The sequence below is a fragment of the Zeus faber genome (genome assembly GCF_960531495.2).
Source record: "Zeus faber genome assembly, chromosome: 1".
In the NCBI taxonomy this organism is placed as follows: domain Eukaryota; kingdom Metazoa; phylum Chordata; class Actinopteri; order Zeiformes; family Zeidae; genus Zeus; species Zeus faber.
In genome coordinates this window covers 49,991,493-50,013,865 of record NC_137193.1, presented here as the reverse complement: position 1 = coordinate 50,013,865, position 22,373 = coordinate 49,991,493, and the positions used below count along the sequence as shown (strand labels likewise).

The following is a 22,373-nucleotide window of genomic DNA, read 5'->3' as shown; positions in this document are numbered from 1 at the left end:
AATTACAGGACAAACGTCAGAACTCTGTGGCTCGCCTGAGTCTTTACTATTCATCCAGATCCAGAGAGCCATAATGCTCAACAATGGCTTCAGTCACTTTCAGTTTAACTAACTTTATTCAGCCCCCCAGGGTTATTTGCAGGCATATAGACAAGCAGTAATTAAACTGCTGTTATACAGATAAACAATGAAGCAGTATTTTCTCTATTTAAATGTGCCTGACTTGGTGATGAGCCAAGATTTTCTGACAAGGTCACATGTTCCAGTCTCCCAACAGCTAATGGGACCATTGTTTGAATGGACTTCTGTTCCATGTAGCACCTGTACCTCTTATTTTAATTACAATTAGAGATTCACCTATCCACTTTTTGTTCAGTTCCGATTATGTTACATATGTACCGATAGCAATACAGGTACTCCTCACTTAATGACTGAGTTCCGTTCCTAGGACCAGGTCATTTAGCAAATTGGTCGATAGGACAGGACCCGTGTTATGTCAGGGTAAAGGGCCATGGTCATTGTGAACGCTAGTGTAGTGAATACTGACAGACTGTGGGAATGAGACTGAGAATGGTGATGCGTTGAGATGTATATAGTGTATAAATATATATATATATATACACACACACACACACGTCAGAATCATATCTTATTTTGAGGACCAACAGCTGACATTTTGAAGAGCCAACGAGTCAATTCCCTAAGGTGAGTCACTCCAAAGGAATTCCGAGTTGAGGGAAGATATGCTTGACCCAAATACACCAGGTGCGTTGGCACAGTGTACGGGCGAGGCGCGTAGCAGGGTTTTTCACCAGGCTACGAGGTGAAGCGTCCCAGACGCCGTCAATGTTGTGATAGAGAAGGAATATACTGTATATATATTATTTTTTAACAAACACTTTGATAATTAGGTTTGTTTGAAATACCACCAATGCTTTAATTAGTTATTGTGTGAAAAAAAACAAATAATCTTTTATTTCTGCTTATTTCTTGTTTAAATTATTTAAATTAAATGAAAAAAATAAAAAAATGTTTTAGCAGTCAATATATAAGTTTAAATATAATTCAATAAATAAGTTTTAACATAATTAGAAAGTGACCTACAACTGTAATTTTTGAAAGTGGTCAGTGGGATGTGTTTGTACTGTATTGCATTACAACTGCGTATGACATGTTTGTTTGTTCTGTATTACATTTTTGTATTAAATTGATTTACGGGTCTTGATCAATAAGCAAATTCCACAGCAGGTCTCTGGTACAATGTAGACTCATATCAAGCATATTTAAAATGATTGCACTCTTTACAAAATAATTTCTTTGTATTATCTAGTTTTTCTATGGAAAAGGCTTGCATAGCAGCGTGCAAAAATGGTGCACGGCTGACATGGCCAGTGTGGCTCCAACAGTGGATTAACGTGGATTTAATGTGAAGTGTGCACTTACAGCATGCAACGCCACACCACGCCCGTACATGGTGCCAACTCTCCTGGTGTACTTTTATCGTTAATCAGTAATCCTCACAGGTGCTGAGGAGGACCCAAAAACTCTTTCACTATCTGCTGCTATTAATGTTGATATTATAAGGATTCTATGCTTTTACCTAAACTCCTTACAGGAGAATGATTGAAATTGGATTATTACCTGTGTTCTAGGCTTGGTTGATTGGATGAATATATCAGCAATCAGCAAATGGCTGTGTCCATTGGCGGTTGTTGTTATAAATTTTTGTCTTTTTAGACAATTTTTTGGGGCGATTTTGGGCTTTTTTATTTAGCTAATTTTATGACCTGTAAAGCATAATTCACATCATATGCAAATAGGAACTGGTATCCTGCATCGCTGCTTTAACCGCACCCGATGCTTTTCTCCCCATTTGGATAAATCCACCAAAAGAAGAAATAAACTGTTTCCAGGTCATTGTGAGATGGACTTTCTCTTTCTTTCTTCCTTGGTTCAGTTCGGTTTAGATATCGGAGGGACAATGCGGTGGTGCGGAGCGCACTCAGACACACCTGTTACCTGGGTCAGGGCCCCGTCATGGAGCCCACTGCCGCTGCCTCCTCCTTCTGGGAGCAGAGACACAGACCGGGACAATTACACAATGTGATCCTTTTGTTCCTCCATTGTTTATCCTTTGTGGTGAGATTTTAGAAAGAGGCTCCAAAAAATGGAATGGAAGAGGGGGGAAAAAATGCCTGATTAAGTGAATTTTTATTTTATTTTTTATTTTTTCCACCAAACCTCCACACTGCAGCCGATAAAGCCCAATGCTCCATCCCAGGCTGCGTTTGAAATGACGGCAAATTACTTATTTTACGTCCTTTAGCTTGCCGGTTGCGTCTGGTTTAAAACCAAAATAATCCCTTAGTATTGCAGAGGGACAGAGCATGGAGAGGCGCATTGGGGCACCCGCGATTATTCCTGTGGGAAATAGATTGGCTTGTTGAAATAACAAACTAAAACTTGAAACTCAGTATTGGACACATCTACAACTATCTCCTGTGCAGAATGCTGATACAGATTGTGATACAGATGATAGATCATAAACTGAATTGAGACTCAAACAAAGAAACAAGAGAGGGTTTCAGATTGTGACTGAATTGTTTTTTGTGTGTTCTAAAGGGATTCAGTCCTTTAGTTTCTTGTATGCTATAACAAGTATCTGCAATCTCTGCACCAGTGCCCAGGACAAGCGCAACTTTTGCTGCTGTCATTTGTATTACATCACTGCAGTGAAGTGATACATGCAGCATATTTAAAAACCCTCTTATTCTATTGCTTTTTTTGTTACAAACACAGCTTCAGTATCTTGTTATGCTGGGGTCAAACCAGCAAGCAGGATTAGACCCCCTCCCACAGCAACAAAGCTTTGTTGCTTAGTTTATGCTGTCTGTTATCAGCTTTTTCAGACTTAAGATAAGGGTTTTGAATATCAGAAGTCAAATAAATTCCCTTCTTTCCCTTTCGGGATACTAGAGTAACAATGGCTGAAGGCCCTTGATTGATCTGTATCTGAGCAGAGATGTCAGTCATGTCATGAGAACCCATACTTGGGTACGAAAAAAGCAATTGGTAGGACAGAGTAAGTAATGATAATGTTCAGAAACAGTGCCAATGTGTGTTTCAATCAAAAGGGGAAATACATCAAATATGGCAAAGGACCTAATTGAGCAAGAGAGAGGTGGTTGTTCCTGAGTTTCCATTCACGTTGACGTTATATTACAAACTAACTACGGTAATCAAAGTGTTCTTTTTTGAATCGTGTATGCTCCAGTACATGAGAACATTCTTTTTTGTTAACTGTGGTATGAATATGAGTATGAAGAATCATTGAATTGGTATTTTGTCATTCCCCCTTTGTGTGAGTACATTTTTCTTAGAATAGCCAAACACATGCCATAGGATGTCAATTTGGACAAGATAACTCTACTGTGACACTGTATTGCTCAGTAGAATTTAGCCAGTGTTGGTAGTTTGAGGTCCCCACGTACACACCCAAGATTTTGTGAGGTAATTCAACGTCCAAATGGCATGTGTTTGATAATAGCAGTAGTAACATCCTTGAGTCACAGCAGATCTTGAAGTGTTGGGATACATCTTAAATTTGTAATTTGTTGTTCATGGTGAGGGAGTAGTAAGGTTGTATTGGATACATTTTTTCACACAGTATTTGTAGTCTTTACTCCCTTCCCTGAAATGCATATTCAAACCGTTGGTATAGACTACCTAGGATCAGTGAGCTGATGGCCATTTTTTATCATTGAGTTCCTGAGCAAAGGGCTGCCGGTGTTAGAATTAAGTTCTTTCCCTCATTAGTGGCGTCTCTTTGTTTGCCATTTCTTACTCTTTTTCTTTGCCTCTCACGTCTCCCCCTCCGCTCTCTGGTAATTGTGATTTCGTAAAGCTGAAGTACCTTTATTTATTTATTTTTTAAAGCTTTTACTTCTCTTATGTGGTTTCAATATAAAGCCATGCGTTGCCATTCCTTATTCTTGATTCTCTTCTCATGGCACTGTTATGTTAAATATGAATTCCTCTTTCTTTCTTCCTCTGTCCTCCTCTTTTGCACTCATTAATCATTCTCAGACTGGACACTCTCCAAGGTCAGAGGCGGCAGCCCAGATTTTCACGTTGCCAGCTCCCCTCCTCTTATCCGCTAAGCATTTTTCTGGACCAATCCGCAGGGTCCAGCAATGAGATTAAAAGAAAACAGTCATGTTCTCGTGGCTTGACGGAAAGCCGGAACAGGGGACTGATTTACGCGGAATTGGGTTAGGCCTGCATTGCCATGGCTAATATCTGTTTGAATCATAATTTATCCAGGAAAGAATGACCGTGCATGCCGCTAGCCCTCATGTTTCTACAGTACTGGGGGGGCTGCATTTTGAAATCATTTACTGGGGTATTAGCTTAAGTTTGTGATGAAGGAGAATGTTTCATGTTCACTTATACTTGACTCGATTTCGTGAGATGGTATGTGGATTTGAGGACTTCTCAAACCTGTACGCTACCTCAAGCGTTTATAAATATGTATTTACTCTGTTCGAGACAACCGGAGATTGTCCGTGTCAGACGCGTTTAACCCACCTGGAAATAGTCTGGTTGGTTTAGATGAGGGACGGACGGCCTGGGTATAGCGTGCAGGATGCAGAACGTGACACAATGACTCTGAGTTTTACCACACCCAAGATGGTAAACAAGGCTACCAACTTATCTTTTTTGGCATTGATACTCTACGCAGCAGCTACACTCCATGCACGAAGATCCGCACGAAGGTCAATAACTGGCGCATGATAGAGACGTCATCAACATGCAACACGCCCACTCGCTCATTGTGAATGCTCCGGACGATTACCTGCTCAATTTACACATGGCTCAATCGGACATTACAATGACTTTGTACTAGGGTGCTGGCTGGGTAAAGTCCGGGTAATGTCCGGTCCAAATTATTTGTTTTCACACATACAGTTCCTCCGGGTAATGTCCGGATAATTTCAGGATGCAGTGCATGTTGGAAAGCAGCTTAATTGTCAGGTCTTAAAGGGGACCTATTGTGCTTCTTTTTACACAAGTTAATATCTGAGGTCCCTTAAACATGTCTTTGAAGTTTGTTACTGAAAATACCACTCAGATTATGCATTCGAGCCATTCTAACATGCCTCTGTAACCCTTTTGTTTCAAAATGGTCTGTTTAAGTGGGAGGTGCCACCCTCCCGATGACCCGATGTCTGTGAGCGAATGGGGTTTGAGCACAAGATCCAGGTTCTGTGAGCCAATTGCGTTTGAGCATGGCTTCCGGCTTCTGTTTTTATTTACTCCGTAACTTCAACTTATTTCACCTTATCAGTCCACCAAACCATCTGTTTCTGAACAAATTTGAGGCAAGTAATAAGCAATCCAGGTGCTGAATCGTCACTCGTATTAGATCTACAAGGCCTCATTTAAACGTTTCTTCTGACTTTCATTGCCGTTCTGCATCTTGTGGGAGATATGGACACCTCACCGGTTCTTTGGATGCTAGATTTTTTTGTTTCATGTAAACATCGGAAAATAAAATCAATACATTTTCAATAAAAACACAAAGATGAGCGTATAAAGAAATCTGGCACAAGCTGATGTCAAATTGTGCTGAGAGTTGGAAAAAATGTTGCAAACATAGCGTTCAGAGCAGTCGGAAGCCTCAGCATTTTGTTCACAGCGATTACTTTGTCATTAGTTAAAATCATTATTTCACACTTCAGCCAAGTCTAATATCAACATCCAACATTGTAGTATTAGATATATTACAGAAAATAAGCATTATAGGTCCCCTTTAATGTCACTATATTGTACTGTAAAACTTCTCGCTTGATTCATGGGTTGGAAAGGGTTTTGCCTTGGGTTAATCTTTCCTGAAAAGATTTGTTTAAGACTTGGCCACTATCCAAATGTTATTTGTTTGGGTGCCCATTAATTTTATCTATAATCTAGGAATTGAGGCTTATTCTATTAATGCACTCATTGCAAGTCGTCTGGTGCATCAGCAAATTGTCTTTGGTGTGAATGCAGAAAATATAAACCAATTATCCATTTCCTTCCAAAGCCAGAAACCAAGGACTGCTGTTATCTATAGACTAAGTACTTTTGTTTAATGGCTCAGACCCTTAAGCTTTTTGTATTTTGTTGAAACTAGTTATTTGAATATCTAGAACATATTTCTGTAAATGGGTTACAATTCAAATTTAAAAAAAAAAAAAAAAAAAAAAAAAAAGAATTGATATAAACTTATTTGAAGTCATTGAAGTATGGCTTAACATTTTAAGGTTTAATAGTTCTTGAGATAAAATATTTTGTTATATCCTCTGCTAATATTTTGAGCGTATCCTCTTGCCCCAGCGTTTGTGGTGGCATCCTCCTTTGCTGAATATATTTGTTAAATTGGTGAACTACAGGTTTTTATTCCAAAGTGACTTGAGGTGTTTGATACTTCCCAACACTTTAACAACATCTAGTCACCGACTGTCGGAGCTTTCCACAGTGAAAGGATATCGACAAACCCTTTTACCCCTCATAACCAAAAGGTCTGGGTTATACGCAATCCGGTCTCTCAATGCCATATCAACATATTGTGAAAGTGCCTTCAGGGAGTTTGTTTTATCCTCGGAGCTCTGTGATAGCATCATTTTTGATCAGATTTTATTTAGCAGTGAAAAAAACAAGTGATGGGTAGTAAATAATCAAGCAGGGTCTTGAAATACATTGATCTCACTATTGTTGCCCTGGTTATTGGTGTTACACGGTGTTTGGGGGTACACTGATTACATTACTTTCCCATCGTTTTCTATTAGTTTTTTTTTGTTTGATTTATTTGTTATTTATTTATTAAAAAAAAAATAAAAATAGAAATAAAACCCATTTAGTTAATTTGTGTATCAGCGCCTACGTTCATCAAATAAAAAAAAATGTGTTTGTAAAATACTCTGTTATAAATACTTAGTATGACACTACAAAACTGGAACTGTCAAGCAGAGTCTTCCTTCATCCGTATTAAGTGCCCATGCATAACCGGGACACTCGGTGGCATAACGCCGGTGTTGTCATGAGTTTATTAACCGGTGGGAAAAAATTCTCACCGTGGCATCTCTATAAGGGCCCAATTGTGATGGCTTGGTGACTGGGTTAGAGCATCTCCAAAACAACCCCTGTCCACCGCCAAAAGCGCCTGCAATTGGCACGTGAGCATCAGAACTGGACCATGGAGCAGTGGAAGAAGGTGACCTGGTGACCTGATGAATCATGTTTTCTTCTACATCATGTGGATGGCCGGGTTTACCGGGGGAAGAGAGTTCCTCCTGGCACCATGGGAAAAAGGCAAGGCGACGGAGGCAGGGTGATGCTCTGGGCAATGTTCTGCTTGGGTCCTGGCATTCAAGTGGATGTTGACACACACCACCTACCTAAACATTAATGCAGACCAAGTACACCCCCTCATGGCAACGATATTCCCTGATGGCAGTGGCCTCATATAGCAGGACAATGCGCCCTGCCACATTGCAAAAATTGTTCAGGAATGGTTTAAGGCACAAGAGTTCAAGATGTCAACATGTTAACTTGCCTCCAAGTTCCCCCGATCTCAATCCGATCAAGAATCCGTGGGATGTGCTGGAACAACAAGCCTGATCCATGGAGGCCCAACCTCGCAACTTATGCTGAGTTCAAACTATGTGATTTTAGCCTGATTTTCCATTCGCTGACAGGTTTTTGGAGATCGCCGAGCAAAGCCCCAGATTGGAGGAAAATCATGGTGTGCCCCTGTGAGTGACGAGTGTGTGGTGTGAACTGCTCACAATGCGATCTCAGACACCGGTTTATTATAGGTGTAATATATGGTGGTATCGGGATTGACTCGGGAGTGACGCAACTAGCTACAGCCAATGAGAGCAGGCAAGGGGTGAGGAGGAGGGGAGGAGTCAAGAAGGAGAGGCAGAAGTGTACAGAGCAGCAGCCAGAAACACACAACATACCTCTTGTACTTTTGTTCTCTAGGTTTTTAATGTTCCTCATTTAAATTACGCTTTTATTCACTTTTTCACAGTGATCAAGAATATAATAAAAAATGCTGTGCCCTCTATGTCATCACGCCGTTTCCGGTGTCCGCTGTCCTGTGTGTTTTCATGACAAAACGTAGTTTGGAAACTCGTCTTGGATTCCTCCTGGTGGAAGATCTTGTAATATGTGACCCCTTGTTGCGATCAATCAAGTAGTGTGCAAACCACAAAACTGCAAGGTTCCCGATCACAAGACAGAAAGTTGTGTAGTGTGAACAGTACAGCCATCTGGCGACTTTGAAAGTCGCGTAGTGCCCATGGACTTAAAGGATCTGCTGCTAATGTCTTCGTGCCAGATCCCATAAGACACCTTCATAGGTCTTGTGGAGTCCATGTCGGGTCAGAGCTGTTTTTGTGCCACGTTGGGGACCTACACAATATTCGGCAGGTGGTTTTAACGTTGTGGCTGATTGGTGTATTATAGCTTCAAAGAAATCTTTCCCTCGGAATGAATCCAAAGCCCGAACATTTGTGTTTAGGTCAGCAGTGTTTCTTGCTGATGAAGCACAAACACAATTCAAATGAGATTCTGATGCAAGACACTTATGGATGAAAATCATTCTACTCATCAAAGTACTACGATTTGTCGAGATGGCGTTGGTGCAAATGCGTATCCTTAAAGTTTCTCGCTGGGTGCAGGCGCAAGGAGGATACACATACTGTGCAAATGAGCTGATTGATTTGACGAGGCTCTGCGTTTTCCACATGACGGGTCCTATCCAACTCAATAGTTTACCCAAAGGAAGGGGACCTGATTTGGGAAGATTTTTCTGACTTGCTGCATTAATGCACAGGAGTTGAATGTAGGTTTTGTTAAAAACATTTTTAAACCAAAAATGCAATGATATCTATTTACTGTAATAATATTAACTGTATTAAATAAATGGTATTTATTATTATGTTACAAACATAATTTTTGCTGGAACACCTCTGGTTAGCTCTTGTTAACTCTAATTAAAACGTGTATATTTCACTTCTCACTTCTGTCACTGCTAGCAGCAACACACACACACACACACACACACACACACACACACACACACACACACGGAAATATATTGCCAACCATATACAGTCCATGGAAATATATGAATACAGAGGCAGCATACATAATAAACTTGTAAAAACGTATTAGATGTCATGTGTTGTCCCATTGGGACATTCTTCTAGCAATAAAAGATATTCACATATAAATGTGAATGTTAGTGAATGCATTCAGCCACACACATAGCCTAACGTGTTAAACACAACCATGCAGAAACACACTCTCATCCTGTTTCCTCTCGGTTTGTTCCTACCCAGTTCATCCTCGGAAACATTCAACATTGATTCACTGTATCAAATCTATACAACTTATGGCGGAAAAACGTTCTCTTTTCCTCAGACGCTGCTGCATTACCATGCCTTCACACAAATTCCGAACGACCCTGGTCTCTATCGGCTCATTACTGCAATGAGGATCGGCTCTTGGATGTGGGCAGAGGTTGAGATAAGCCCTCACTTGTGTGATTAAGGGGGGGGGGGGGGTAAAATAATCCACAAGTCCTATAAACTGCACAGCCACTGCTGCTGTAAATCACTCACAAGCCTCTGATGTGGCCTCTGTGTTCATTCAACTGTGCTGCTCTGCCATGAGAATAGATCTGCAACCAAGCACTAGCAGGCTCTAGCCCAAGTCCCTTCAAGAACGAAAGATTGTTGAAAATGTTTAACTATAACTAAATGAACAACTTGGTTTACAATGGTATAGTTGGACAATCTAACAAATTCATGTAATAACATGTAATATTGCAAGTATATCACATACTCAATGCATTCCTATGATAGCCTACATCCACACGTTCTGTTGAAACACTAGTGATGCAAAAGCAAGAAAATTGTCTATCCATAAAATCGTGTGTTTGGATTTCACTGCAAATCACAGAATTCCATTCGAAACTGCTCCTCTTTTTTTCTTTTTTTTTTTTTCTACATCTGGGTTGACCCTCGTATTCACTCCAAGACATATTTCCTAACTCAAGTTGAAAGTTCTTCTGATCAATTCATCAAAGCGGCTGTTTGACTTGGATTTTGGCACTGATATGCTGCCATACAAAATTAGAATAAAAGAAAACAGATGTCATACCTTAAATGAGTATATTATATTTTTGATGTGTATTCGTAGTTGATAATGATTTTCAGGAACGATTGGCTCTGGGAATGTGCGTCATAGTAGTTTGTATCTTTAAGAAGGAAAGAGCTGAACTACTGATGTAATAGCCTTGAATAGGGGCTGTTAATACTAATAATTGCTGTCCAGCTGCTGTAGCTTTTCATTAATTCCTATATGTTTTTTGTTTTTTTGTCCTCACAGAGCCACCATCGAGGAAGTGGAGGGGGATGTGTGCGAGCTGGAATCAAAGCTTGACAAAGTGAGTATTGGCAAGGAAAATGTCTATTTAGTCACCTGCCCATCATTGTTATCCAGTATTTTTAGAGGTCGCCATATAATACAAGATGATTGATTTGATTCCTGTTAAATTGCCCCTTAGCAAGATACTCAACCCCCTGTCTGCTAATGTTTGATACAGAACTCAAACCCTTCTGGGGAAATCTTACTATGAAAGCTTGTCAAATCCAGCCCCACCACATAGTCACAGATCTATCTGCTCTGAGGTTTTGAGGAAGAACATGTCTGTTAAGTCCAAAACAAACTCAGGCCACAGCAGAACGCTTGTGAGTTCTAACTGCAGTCGGTAGATTTATTTATCCAGGCATTTCAGCATGCTATCTTGAATTCTCGGTAGGGGCTCTTCCTCCTAATGGTTCGGTACAGATTTGAGAGCAGCAGAGAGCGAGACACCGAGCCGTCTGATCTTCAAAGCGATGACTTTTCTGTGATATTACTGAGAGTTCAACCCTCGTTCTCCTCCTCGCCCTCTAGGACTCAGCTCGAATATCGTTTCCTTTCCTGTTCTTCTCCTGTCTGTATATGTACATGTGTGCGGGTGGTTTGAATGTTTGTGAAGGTGTATGTGGTGGATGGTGTCTGTGTGTGGGTGTACATTAAAAAAATTATTTGTTGGCCTGTCTGTTTGTGTTTGCCTGGAGGGAAGTTATGGACACGAGAGGTTATCGCTGGAGTTCCTATTTTTCTTGGAGATGATGTCTTTGCTTTGACATCGATGGAGGTGACGGGGTGTGTGTGTGTGTGTTAATCATTAAACAACACACTTTTAATTTGGCCAATATTAAAACGTATGTTTAATGTGCTGCTTCCCTCCGATCTTAAAAAAACAAATTCTAGAGAATACCATTTGATTATGGAATGTCTGGTGGTGTTGGCTGTCTGGTTAAAAGGTAGGGCATTCATGGGTCAGATAGTCTTAGAAACGACCCCAAAATATAGTGATTTGGAATTTAAAGCCCATGTGATTTAATGAAATCAACATAAGAAATGGCACACAATTGTTGCTGGTGTAAATATTAAGTCTGCAGTAGTTCAATGGGCATTATTGTTAATGTTCACTTGATTGTGTGTGTGTGTGTGTGTGTATTATTACACATTATGTACGTATTGTGAATTAATTGATGTCTGCTTCTTCAAACTAAGCAAAACTGCTATTTGCAATGTACAATTAACTACAGATTAGTTTACTAACTTGGCAACAGACTTATTTATGAGATTGGATTTAACTAGAATAATATTACATTTCACAAATCACACTCTCCTGCCGAATTTTAGAAAATAACTCTTTATTCCAATATTCAGATCCTTTTTAGCCATTCCATTTTTTGATTTAACCATGCCAATTATCAATCACTATTTAATTGTATTTAATGTTATTTCATAAATAATCATTGTGTTTTATTGTGACAAAGAATATTTAGCTAGGGGGTCTGGTCAAAATGTATTAATTAATCTAAAGTACAATTTACTTTATGATCAAGTTGGATCAACTCAAATGAACTGAAGGAAATAATTAGTTGTGGATTTTTAAATAGAAGGGCATTGTTTCATCTATGCCGTGGAGAGACGTGCATCCTCTCTTCCTTCTCCAGTGTGGGAGTGGATGGAGATGGTGCCACGGTTTGTTTGGGTGTTTACATAAGCCGCTATTATCTTTGGCCCCAATGAGTCACAAGGAAAGATGCTGTCGCTTTGTAATAACCATGAAATTGATATTAAATTTGGTGTCCTTTTAAAATTGATTTGAGTTTTAGTCTCGGTCCGTAGGTAGGTGCTGTATTCAGCTCTAATGTCAGTTGTCCAGCGTTTGAAGATGAGACGATGCCTTGAAGTAAGACCAAGCACTATTTTAGTGGTTGTTCACTTTACTTAAACTGATGTCCCTGCATCAATCGCTCTCGTTCTGTCTCTCCATCTCTTTCTCACTTTGCCTCTCCATTCACCTCTCACACACTCGATACTTAAAAAATAGAACTTACAAACTTCGTAAACAACTGAGTGAATACATGGAATCATTTATACCCTTACTAATAACCTTTCCTGTGCATAGAACCGTATTTGTATATCCTGTATATTTTTATATATGTTACTATTTCAGTTTTGTATGTTTTGACTATTGGTGTATATTTGGCAATTTTAATTGAAATACATTTTTATTCACTTTATATTCCATTTTATGTCTTATTTTTATATTTTTCTCAGATTGTCAAGCTTGTTTTGAATTTGTTTTTAATGATAATCGTCTGTAGATTCGCACCAATAATCACCGCTACAAATTGCTTGTACATTAAATGCACCTGACGGAATAAACCTATTCTGATTCATTGTTCTCAATGGTCTAAATTGATCAAAATATCTCTGTCAATAGATATCAATGTCTTTTTTTCTTTCTCCCTTCTCTGTTCCTCCCTCTCCAGCTGGTGAAGCTTTGTATTGGGCTGATTGATGCTGGAAAGGTCTATAACACCGCTAACAAACAGTTTGTCAATGGGATCCGGGAGCTTGCCCAGCAGTCCACCAAAGACGAGGTCATCGAGGTAAAGAAATTGATAAAACTATCCATATATATCCCATTTCAGGCTTGTTGTAATAGTTACGCATATTTCAAGTGATTGCATATTTTCATCCAGCTCTCACCTCAGACAAGATGTTCTAGATGTAAATAAAACCCCTTTCCCACATCGAATGCTGGAAAAAAATGTCCGGCAGTAGGTAGTCATTCACGCATTGCTTCCTTCACGGAAAAGTTCCGTATGGGGTCTGTTCCCACATAGATGACGGATACAGATGTTACGGATACAGTACGTAATGGTTTAGGATTAGTACGTTATGTCCAGTGTAGATGCGATCGTTTGGAGAACCTTTCGGCAATGGGCGTACGATCTGAATCTTTTTTTATTTTCTGGCTCTGAGACCAGTGTTTCGCTTTCAACCTCCCCGTCTCCTCGCCCCTCCCGGACGAGTTCTTCCCTGACTGAGCCGGGACGGAGTCCTCCGTCCCTGGGCGCAGTAACCCTTATCCAATGTTATTAAATCAGTGTGATCATTTTCAACCTGTCCTACACTCTCTGCCTCCGGGGAAGGAACGTTCTCAATCTCCCTGTCCACTCACTCCTTGCGTCTCCGAGCTCCGGTGCAGGCAAGGGAATCACTTGTGCCCCATGTCCCCGCACTCCACCCCTAAATGTAATAGACACGTCTAGGGTCTGAGTGGCATTTTTAATTAGAGGAAGAATACAATTTAAGAATATCAAGACCTGTGTCTGTGTAGACTGGACGTGTTTCAGTTTCTCGTCTTTGCAGCCAAGCGCCACGGTTTAGATGGGACTCTTTTTCTCTTCACTTTTGAAATATTTGGACAAAATAAATATTTGTAAAAACCCACTATTTGTGCTTTATTCGGGTTCGGCTCCACCCCTACCTTACGTGGTTCCCGGCAATGTTACTGCTTCCATTCCCACACACTTCCATTCACAGCCGTACCGGCATTTTCCCGGAAATGTTACTAGGTCTAGAGTGGGGAAATTGACGCAATGATTTTTACCAAAACATGGAGACCGGCTCCTTTTACCACATGACACCAGTACATAACATTGCCTGTAGATTTACGGCTCTCTATGCAAGTGGAAAAGGGGTTTAAGAGTCATAAAAGATGCTTTTAATCCAATGCGATCTAATGTGTAATTTAAACTGTCTTCACCTACACAGTTCTTAAATAAAGTCACCTTTTGTGAAATACAGTATTTGAGATACAGTGAGGCCTTACCATGTGAAGTCACAAGCCTGTCCTGCAGGCCTTGAGGAGGGTCAGAAGCTTTGTTATTTTTCACACAGGGTTTAGCATGGAGGGCCTGCCGCTTCCCCTCGTTTTTGTGTACTTCCCCTCGCTGCCTCTCCCCTGGGTCTGAAGTTCAGCCACAGAGTGGACTTGTTGAGAGGGAATTCTTGCACTAAAGAATTCTCCCAATGCTCCCATTGTTGCTTATAGCAGAGTAGAACTTTTTATTACTGGCTCTACCATTATGACAGCTTGTGTGTGAATTCTTTCCGATTGACAGTTTTTCAAATATTGTATTATAATTGTTACAATCAATGCCTTTTGACTAATATAGTTTGTATATTTATTTTTGTTATTTCACATGCACAGGATTAATCTTTTCTGTCTGTCATTTTTAATTTATAACATTTTCTTTCCCCCACCGGCAGTCGAGTCTCACAAAGTTTGCGGAAAGCCTGCAGGAGATGATCAACTACCACACGGTACGACAACGCTGCCCTGTGATTTTTCGTGTGGATATTTGCAGGAAAATATAAACCAGAGACGGCCCACAGTGGGGAACAGCTCTGTCACAGCTTTATTTTATTGCTGTGGTGAAGTCTGCAGAGCTCCGGGACGGTACAGCACTCTGTGTAGCTTGGAGATTAGACCTAAGATGCCGCTTCCAGTCCCTGGATTGTACAGAGATTGAATGAATTAACTGTGTCGTTCCGCCGGCTTCTGATGTGGTTAAGATGCTTGAGACCCTCATCCCTCAACTGCTCCAGTGGATTTTCCCGTGGGCTTAAAAGAACAATGTGTGTCTATTGGGCTTATACTCCAAACAAATCCCATCAGCATTTGAACCTGAAGCGGGACATGACTGTTTGAAATGAATGCATGGACGCGATATATCAAAATAACGTAGACCTAGAAGATAGAAGATATCTCATTCCATTTTATTTGATTCTCTTGACAAAAAAAGAAAATAAATTGTAAAAAATATTACATTTCCTACCTTGACTCTATACAACGTAACCTGGAGTAAGTTTCCCCTCAAAACACACCACAATTCTGTGTGTATTACGGTGCAAGTGTTATGGTGCTTTCACATCTTGTAAAACACATCCCCCTTTTCCAAGTGTCATGATAGTTTCACAACCAGATGTGGAGTTCACAAACAAAGCTCAAACTGTTTACAGCTCAGTCCTGGAGACGGCTGAAATGCAACAGAAAACGGGACCTCTGTCAAGGTGGATCAATGCTATTACAGTCCTGTACTCGAGTTCTTTGCTGCAAAACAACAGCTGCAAATTAGCACTCAACAGCACAGTGCTCTTGTAAGGACCACTTCAGGTCGTCCAAACCGGACCACTCGACAACATACAACACCGACCCAGACAACCCAGTAGACATGATGTATTATTTTGACATACACACTCTCTTGTTTCCCTAGTCTCTCCTCTAGCTTAGAGCCTTGACGAAGACCATCTGTCCATGGGAATTTATTTTATAAAATTCCCTCTTAGTGTTCTTTACTTCCCCCTCTAAATGCTTGAGGGGTGACCGGCGCATGAGTCAACAATGGAGACTTTAGTATCCTCTCTAAAGGCCCCATGTCAGTGTCCTTGACGAGTGAAGTAAAACTGTTAGAGCCTCAGATGGTTCGAGGTTCAGAGTCAGCAGATGCTTTTTTTAATCCGTTAGTGTCTTTCTAGGTTAGCATACAATCTTAAGTTAGCATTTTGTTTCAGCAGGGTACTGTAGTTGGAAAACAGAGGAAAAACGCAACACAATCTGCTTTTTTTTAATGTATTATTTGGATATTAAAAATACATAAAGGGGAAAAAACAAAGATGGTAAAATAAGATTAGAAATAAGATAGTCAGTTATGGACATTGTGTTTGGAAATGTCTATATCTGACTGTGTTTCAGCCAGATTTGGACCTGTGTAAAAGAGTAGCCACTGATGAGACATAGACAACCTTAAATGGAACCCTTTAATTCCAAAAAGAAGCCACAACACTGGCTTGGGCACTGACGTACACTGGAGAACCCCTTCTATAAGGCCCATTAACCTTCCAAATTGGGCCCCAAAACCCCTAAAGAAGCCGCAGGCTCGGACTTTGGCCTGTGACTCATCAGAGGGGACTGCGACCACATCAGCTGACTGCTCTGTTTTTCTGCCACTCAGCTATCTTGGAGCACATGATCTCTTGCACCACAGGGCTCAATCTGTGTCTCACGCAGCAGAGTCCATCCCAGCCATACTGCCCTGATTGTCTTGTCTTGCTAACGTCACTCCCACCCTGTCCGCTTTATTTTTGGAGAGCAGTGTCTATTATGTCCCTCCTTCTGCTGACACCTCGTTTTTCTATGGCAATATGCAGGTTAATGGGGGTGTAACTCATTATTATCTGAATGTGTCATTGTTGTTCTCGGCTTAATGTTTTTATAAGGGGAATTCACAAAGTCAAGACATTTTGGTCAAATATATAACCTTTTTTCTTCCTATTAAACCCTCAAACCCACTCTTCTATAAGAAGTGCTGACTTGCTGAACATGCTGTAGTGTTTGGCATATTCTTTTACACAGCATCTATGGCTTTTTTTTTTGAATGTGATAATCTTCAGCGGTGGAACTTCGAGCAGAGTGTACAGTTAATCTGTTTCTCTTTCTTCACAGATATTATTTGATCAGGCTCAGAGATCAATAAAGACACAGCTTCAAACATTTGTCAAGGAGTAAGTATTAACTCTAAAAAGGTTGAATAAGCCTGTTGAAGAATGGCCTTATTTTGCATTTAAAAAAAGAAAGTAAACTTCTGGTAAAATGGAGCAAAGTACATTTATATTTCAGAGATTAAGTTCTTATCCGGAATCTTTCAAAATGAGGAACACTGCAAATATGTAAGGTGACTAAACCCAACTTGCCATTTGAGTCTGCGAGACTTAGACAGACCAGTGTTAAAAAAAAAAAAAAACATTGGTGTAAAGTGACTGCTCACTTGAAAATTTACTATTCCATAGACTTTGATTCTTCTCACCCACACACAATTGGCAAAATCACCCTGCTTTTATTTGTAAGAGTCACAAACAACACTTGTGGTTCCTTAGTCATCCTGTGTTTTGAATTGTTTTTAAACCCCATTTACAAACCACTGTCTTCCACACTATAATTTGTAGTCTTATTCAAAAAGTATGACTGTACCCACTGTGTCTCACTGGGCATGTAGGATGCTACTGCTCTGCTGAATGTGTGGAAGCCCACTCTTGAAATCATGAATATCAATAAGAGGCTTGGGCTGTTATGTTTCAGGTACATAGCTATAGGACGGATCATTTGAGTACACTTCTAAAAGGCAATTAGCATTGTCGATAATGCCTTTCCCACATGGAAATGTAGCCTTAAACCCTTTTGTTTCAGATGGTTAATACAGTGTAGATTTCACTCTAGTTTCCACAAGAGCAGAAAGCTCTTTGGGCTTCTGTTTTATTTCACACAAGGGCAAAACACCCACATCAGCAGCACAGAGACCTCTCAGGATGCTGAAATATATGACAAATGGAGCTGACTTTATCGCCCTTGGCTTTTGTCCGTGCGTGCGTGCGTGCGTGCGTGCGTGTGTGTCACATTCTGCCACGTGCACCTTCCAGAGACCTGCGTAAGTTCAAAGAGGCCAAGAAACAGTTTGACAAAGTGAGCGAGGAGAAGGAAGCGGCGCTGACCAAGAATGCCCAGGCTCCCCGCAACAAGCTGCACGAGGTGGAGGAGGCCACCAACATCCTCACCGCCACCAGAAAGTGCTTCCGGCACATCGTCCTCGACTATGTCCTGCAGGTACAGAGTTTCAACTGAAGCATTTTCAATTGTTTTTGTCATAATTGTTGATGTTTTATTTGTAGGTAAATCGATGCTAGAGTAGTTGCTGTTCAAAGGCTAAAGCCCTGGTTATACCTTCGCAACAGACAGCACAGGGCGTTTATAGCTGGTACATTCTCCATTGCATTATTCTCAGAAACCACAGGTGGCAGAGAGAGAGTACCTTTTGAAGCAGGAAGTAGTAAACGAAGAAGAGCGCTAGACTGCAAACATGGCTGCAGGCAGGGCTTCTGAGCTTTTTTTTGCAGAGGAGGAATTGCTGTTCATGGTGGTTAAACCGACAAAAGCGCTGGAAAGGAGCTGGTCTGTCTGCCTGTTCTATACAGAGACAGGAGAGAGGGCTTGAAGTTATGTCTTGCTCAGCATTTTTATTACAGAGGAACTTACTGAAATATGGAACAGAGTCACAATGTGTAATTATTCTCCCTCATTGCAAGATTATCTAAAAAGGAACTGCACATAAATACCAATAAAAATGTTACCTTTTATTTTTAAACTGAACCTTACAACGACCCCGTTAATTTACAATAAAATCACCAAACCTGAGTGAGGTAATTGGTAGACTTTGAATTTCATATATGACTTGTGCTGCGGATCAATTTTGGCCAGCGTATCAGAAATAAAATAGCAAAACGCTGACCTTCCAGTGCATTTCCATGTAATGCTCCTTGTGCTATGTCACAAAATCTCTGCAGTGCACAAATATGTATGGATGTATGTATGTGACAAATAAACCTCTCGAATCTTGAATTTGATGAACAATAATAATTACAATCAGTCGGGACGCAGGAGGAATGATGGGATGAAGGCCCACTTGATCGCCAGACACTCTTCTCGACCATGCTGTACTTCGACTCCCGCTCGGAAAGCTTGCAGCGGAAGTACAGCATGAGCCGGTCAGCACCCTCCACCTCCTTGGAAAAGACGGCATTGAGCACCGCCCACCTCAGGGACTCCACCACTGTGCTCACATGCTGCATATGCCATTCCCAGGTGTCGCTGTGAATGATTGCATCATCTTGGTAGGGCCACGGTGTGTGTTACATGCGGACGCAGGACGCGGTCCTTGAGTCTCTGAAAATTGGCTAGGGCACCAAAAATCCGAATGGAAGTGTTCGAAAGTGGTATAACCCGAACAAAGTGGGTAACACCAGTTTTTCCTTGGACTCTTGAGACAGGGGAATCTGCCAGTAGCCCTTGGTTAAATCCACTGTTGTGGAAAAAAGATGTACCTAACCGTTGAGAAGTTAGTCAACCCGGGGCATCAGGTAGGCTTAGAACTTTGACACCATGTTCACCTTTTGGTAGTTTACGCAGAACCGACCCATCGGGCTTACTGTCCAGCACGATGGGGCTAGACCAGTGACCCTGGAGTCCAATCACCCGCAGGTGAGGGGGGAGGAGGCGGTACAGGGCCGCGGTACAATTGGCCACCTTTGGAACCTCTGGCCCCAACTCATTTCGCTCAATAATTGCTGTGGCCAGAGCCACGGACCCTCCCTCCCTCCCTCCCTCCATTCTTTTAAGAGGTTCAGGTGATAAATCTGCCTAACCGTTCAACCTCATAATCAACCTCTCCAACCCACCGTGTAACCACATAAGGCTCTTGCCACCTCGTTCTTACTGGTGCTAGGCCCTTCCCAGTTTTCTTTAATTAGGTCTAGCACGGCAGGGTCTTCTGCCGAAAAGGAGTTCAAAGGGAGAAAATCCCATGGAGGCCTGTGGAACCTCCTGCACCGCAAACAGGGGGTCTAACAACTTGTCCCAATTATGGCTATCGTCATGAACAAACTTCCAAATCATGTTTTTGAGTATTGTATTAAAGCGCTCCACCAGACTGTCTCTCTCGGGATGGTAAACGGTCATCCGCCCAGTAATTTGTGAAGTTCCCGAAGTCTGCATGTCGTAAAAGAAGTGCCCTCGTCGGTCAGGATTTCCTTAGGAATCCTGATTCCAGGAGAACCTGACATTTTTGGCTGAAATCCTGCATAGGGGCACTGCTTTGAGGTATTGGGTTACATAATCCACTAGGACTTGACTACAAAATGATCATCCATGAAGGCCCATGGGTCCAGGGAAGATCCCACTTCCCTTGCTCCCGGATCTGTTGTGTCCTCCGACGGTCACCGCACGCCCCTCAACACTTACATCTCCCTGCTGACCATGAGCGAACTCCCCCAGCCCCGCTCAACGGGTTAAACCCTGGCCAATCCTTGCCCAAAATTAGGGATTGCGACAGGTGGGAACTAACCACGGCCTTCACCGTATACTTTTTCCTTTGTGACGAATTTTGAGCCGGACCATCGGATTTGCGTGAATATCCCCATGCACACAACCAGCTTCCACCTATGATGCCTCCACCAAAGCCCCAGGTCGAACCAGGCGTTGCTGGACCATCATCTTCAAACACCCTGAGTCCAGCAAAGCCCGATGTCTACCCCCTTGGACCCTTACTGGTACTTAGTAGGCCCCTTCCTGACCGGGGGAGTGGTCCGGCAACATGGACCACCTGGCCGGCTGGATTGGCCGCCCGCAGTGCCTGCAACCCTGCCCAGGCGTCTGCGCAACTCCCTGATTGCCTGCGGCGGCATTGCCCTGGGAGCTGAAGGGCGACAGAGAAGGTACAGCACAGGAAGGGGACACAGTGACCCGTGGCACCACAGGACCCAGCTGGTAGGCGTTCACCCACCCCTGGGCCGGCAGGAGGGGAGCCGTGCGGGAAAGGGAAGGGGCGACCGATGAGCCTGCCGAAGCCACAGACATTCTCCTCCGGGGTGGCAGCCAGGCTGGGCTCCTGGCGAAGCCCGCTTAGGTCCTGGTGCCCGACACGGGGAGGTTCCTCCTGTCTGCTCTCGTGGTGCTCCTGCCTCTCGGCGATGGTGGTGGTGCTGTGGCACCGCCTCCGGGTGCTGGGCCCCTGCAGAAGGTGCAGGGCTGGGTTGGGCCAGTTCGTCCCAGGAAAGAGCACCTGAACCAGGGGGCTTTCATCTGGCGCCTTTCCCCTCCCGCGTCCCTGTTCGAGCGTCACTTGTGAGAGTCTCTACTCCCAGGTGAAGGGGTTTAGGGACGGAGACTGAGTCTTTCTAGCACTGAGGCACCGACATAGCGTGAGCTTGTATTAAAGAATGGAACAGAAAGGCTCTCTGGCCAAATAAATTATCATATGAGCCCGTCGGGGGGCGCAGGAGGAATGACTGCTGCACTAGCTCCTGGATGACTGAAGAGCCCCGTACGCTAATCCCTCTCTGCAAGACAGACAAGGTTTTTTGGTGTCGTCCCAAGACTTGGGTATCAAAGTAATTTTATTTTAAAAAGATTCATAACTTAAATTTCAATGTAAGTAATCAGAAATTAATTGTGGTTTTTCCCCAAAACATTTCTTGTCCCTGCTCTTTCCAGAACGCTGTGTGAGGAGCTTAGAAGACAGTTCATTTCTAGTCAAATCTCCACAACCAATGTCACCTTGCTGCCAATGGTTTCTCTGACCTCTTGTCATGGACTCGTGGGGCATACATCACAGTATCAACACACCTGCTGCAGTGCTGATTACTACCCACAATCCCTTGGCTCACAATCTGGCCTCTAAGGTGTCACAAAAGGCAGGTGCAATGAAGGGTTAAAAGAATTATGTTAGTGTGGAGAGACTGTAAAGGAAAGGTTTTGGAAAGGGGGAGACAAGTTGATTAGTGTCTCTCTTTAATTTTTTCTCTCCCTCCCTCTGCTAAATGTAACTTTTAAATCCTGGGACACCACATACTATCTAGGTTTGCCCTTATGTGGCTGTTGACCATCTCAGATTTGCATAATCACAAATCCCCTGAAACAGTGCAGCAGCCGGCAAAGTCACAGACAAACGATGTGGTCACTCTCGCCGCAGATACAGGACTATGAGCCGAAACAGCTTCAAATTAAATAATATTCTTTGGGGAGCACATATTTTAGTCTTTGGGCTGGAGATGTGCTGCCTTCACCATGCACTGCATTGTAGATAGGAAATTTTTCACAACAGCCGTCTATAACAAACGGTTTGGAGTTTCCTCAATGACTCTCTTCCAACCTTATTTAAATTTTTATTCTGCTCATAGGACATCTCTAATCATCCCCGCTTATACTTAAAGGGGCTCAGTGACGTCCTGCAACTGTTGCATGGTACGAGACATAAGAAACATTTTTAGATTGTTTACTTGGGATTTTTTGT

General features: G+C 42.1%; 1 protein-coding gene across 2 annotated transcripts in view; it reads left to right on the top strand.

The window, feature by feature from the left end:
• The window catches only part of LOC307236353 (arf-GAP with coiled-coil, ANK repeat and PH domain-containing protein 2-like), a 62,335-nt gene that overhangs the window by 10,121 nt on the left and 29,841 nt on the right, over positions 1–22,373 (top strand). For both annotated transcript variants that reach the window (XM_080008740.1, XM_080008741.1), the window contains exons 2-6: positions 10,441–10,498; positions 12,954–13,073; positions 14,743–14,796; positions 16,979–17,037; positions 17,950–18,133. In XM_080008740.1, coding sequence (XP_079864866.1) covers positions 10,441–10,498; positions 12,954–13,073; positions 14,743–14,796; positions 16,979–17,037; positions 17,950–18,133 — 475 coding nt within the window. The remainder of the gene's footprint in view (positions 1–10,440; positions 10,499–12,953; positions 13,074–14,742; positions 14,797–16,978; positions 17,038–17,949; positions 18,134–22,373) is intronic.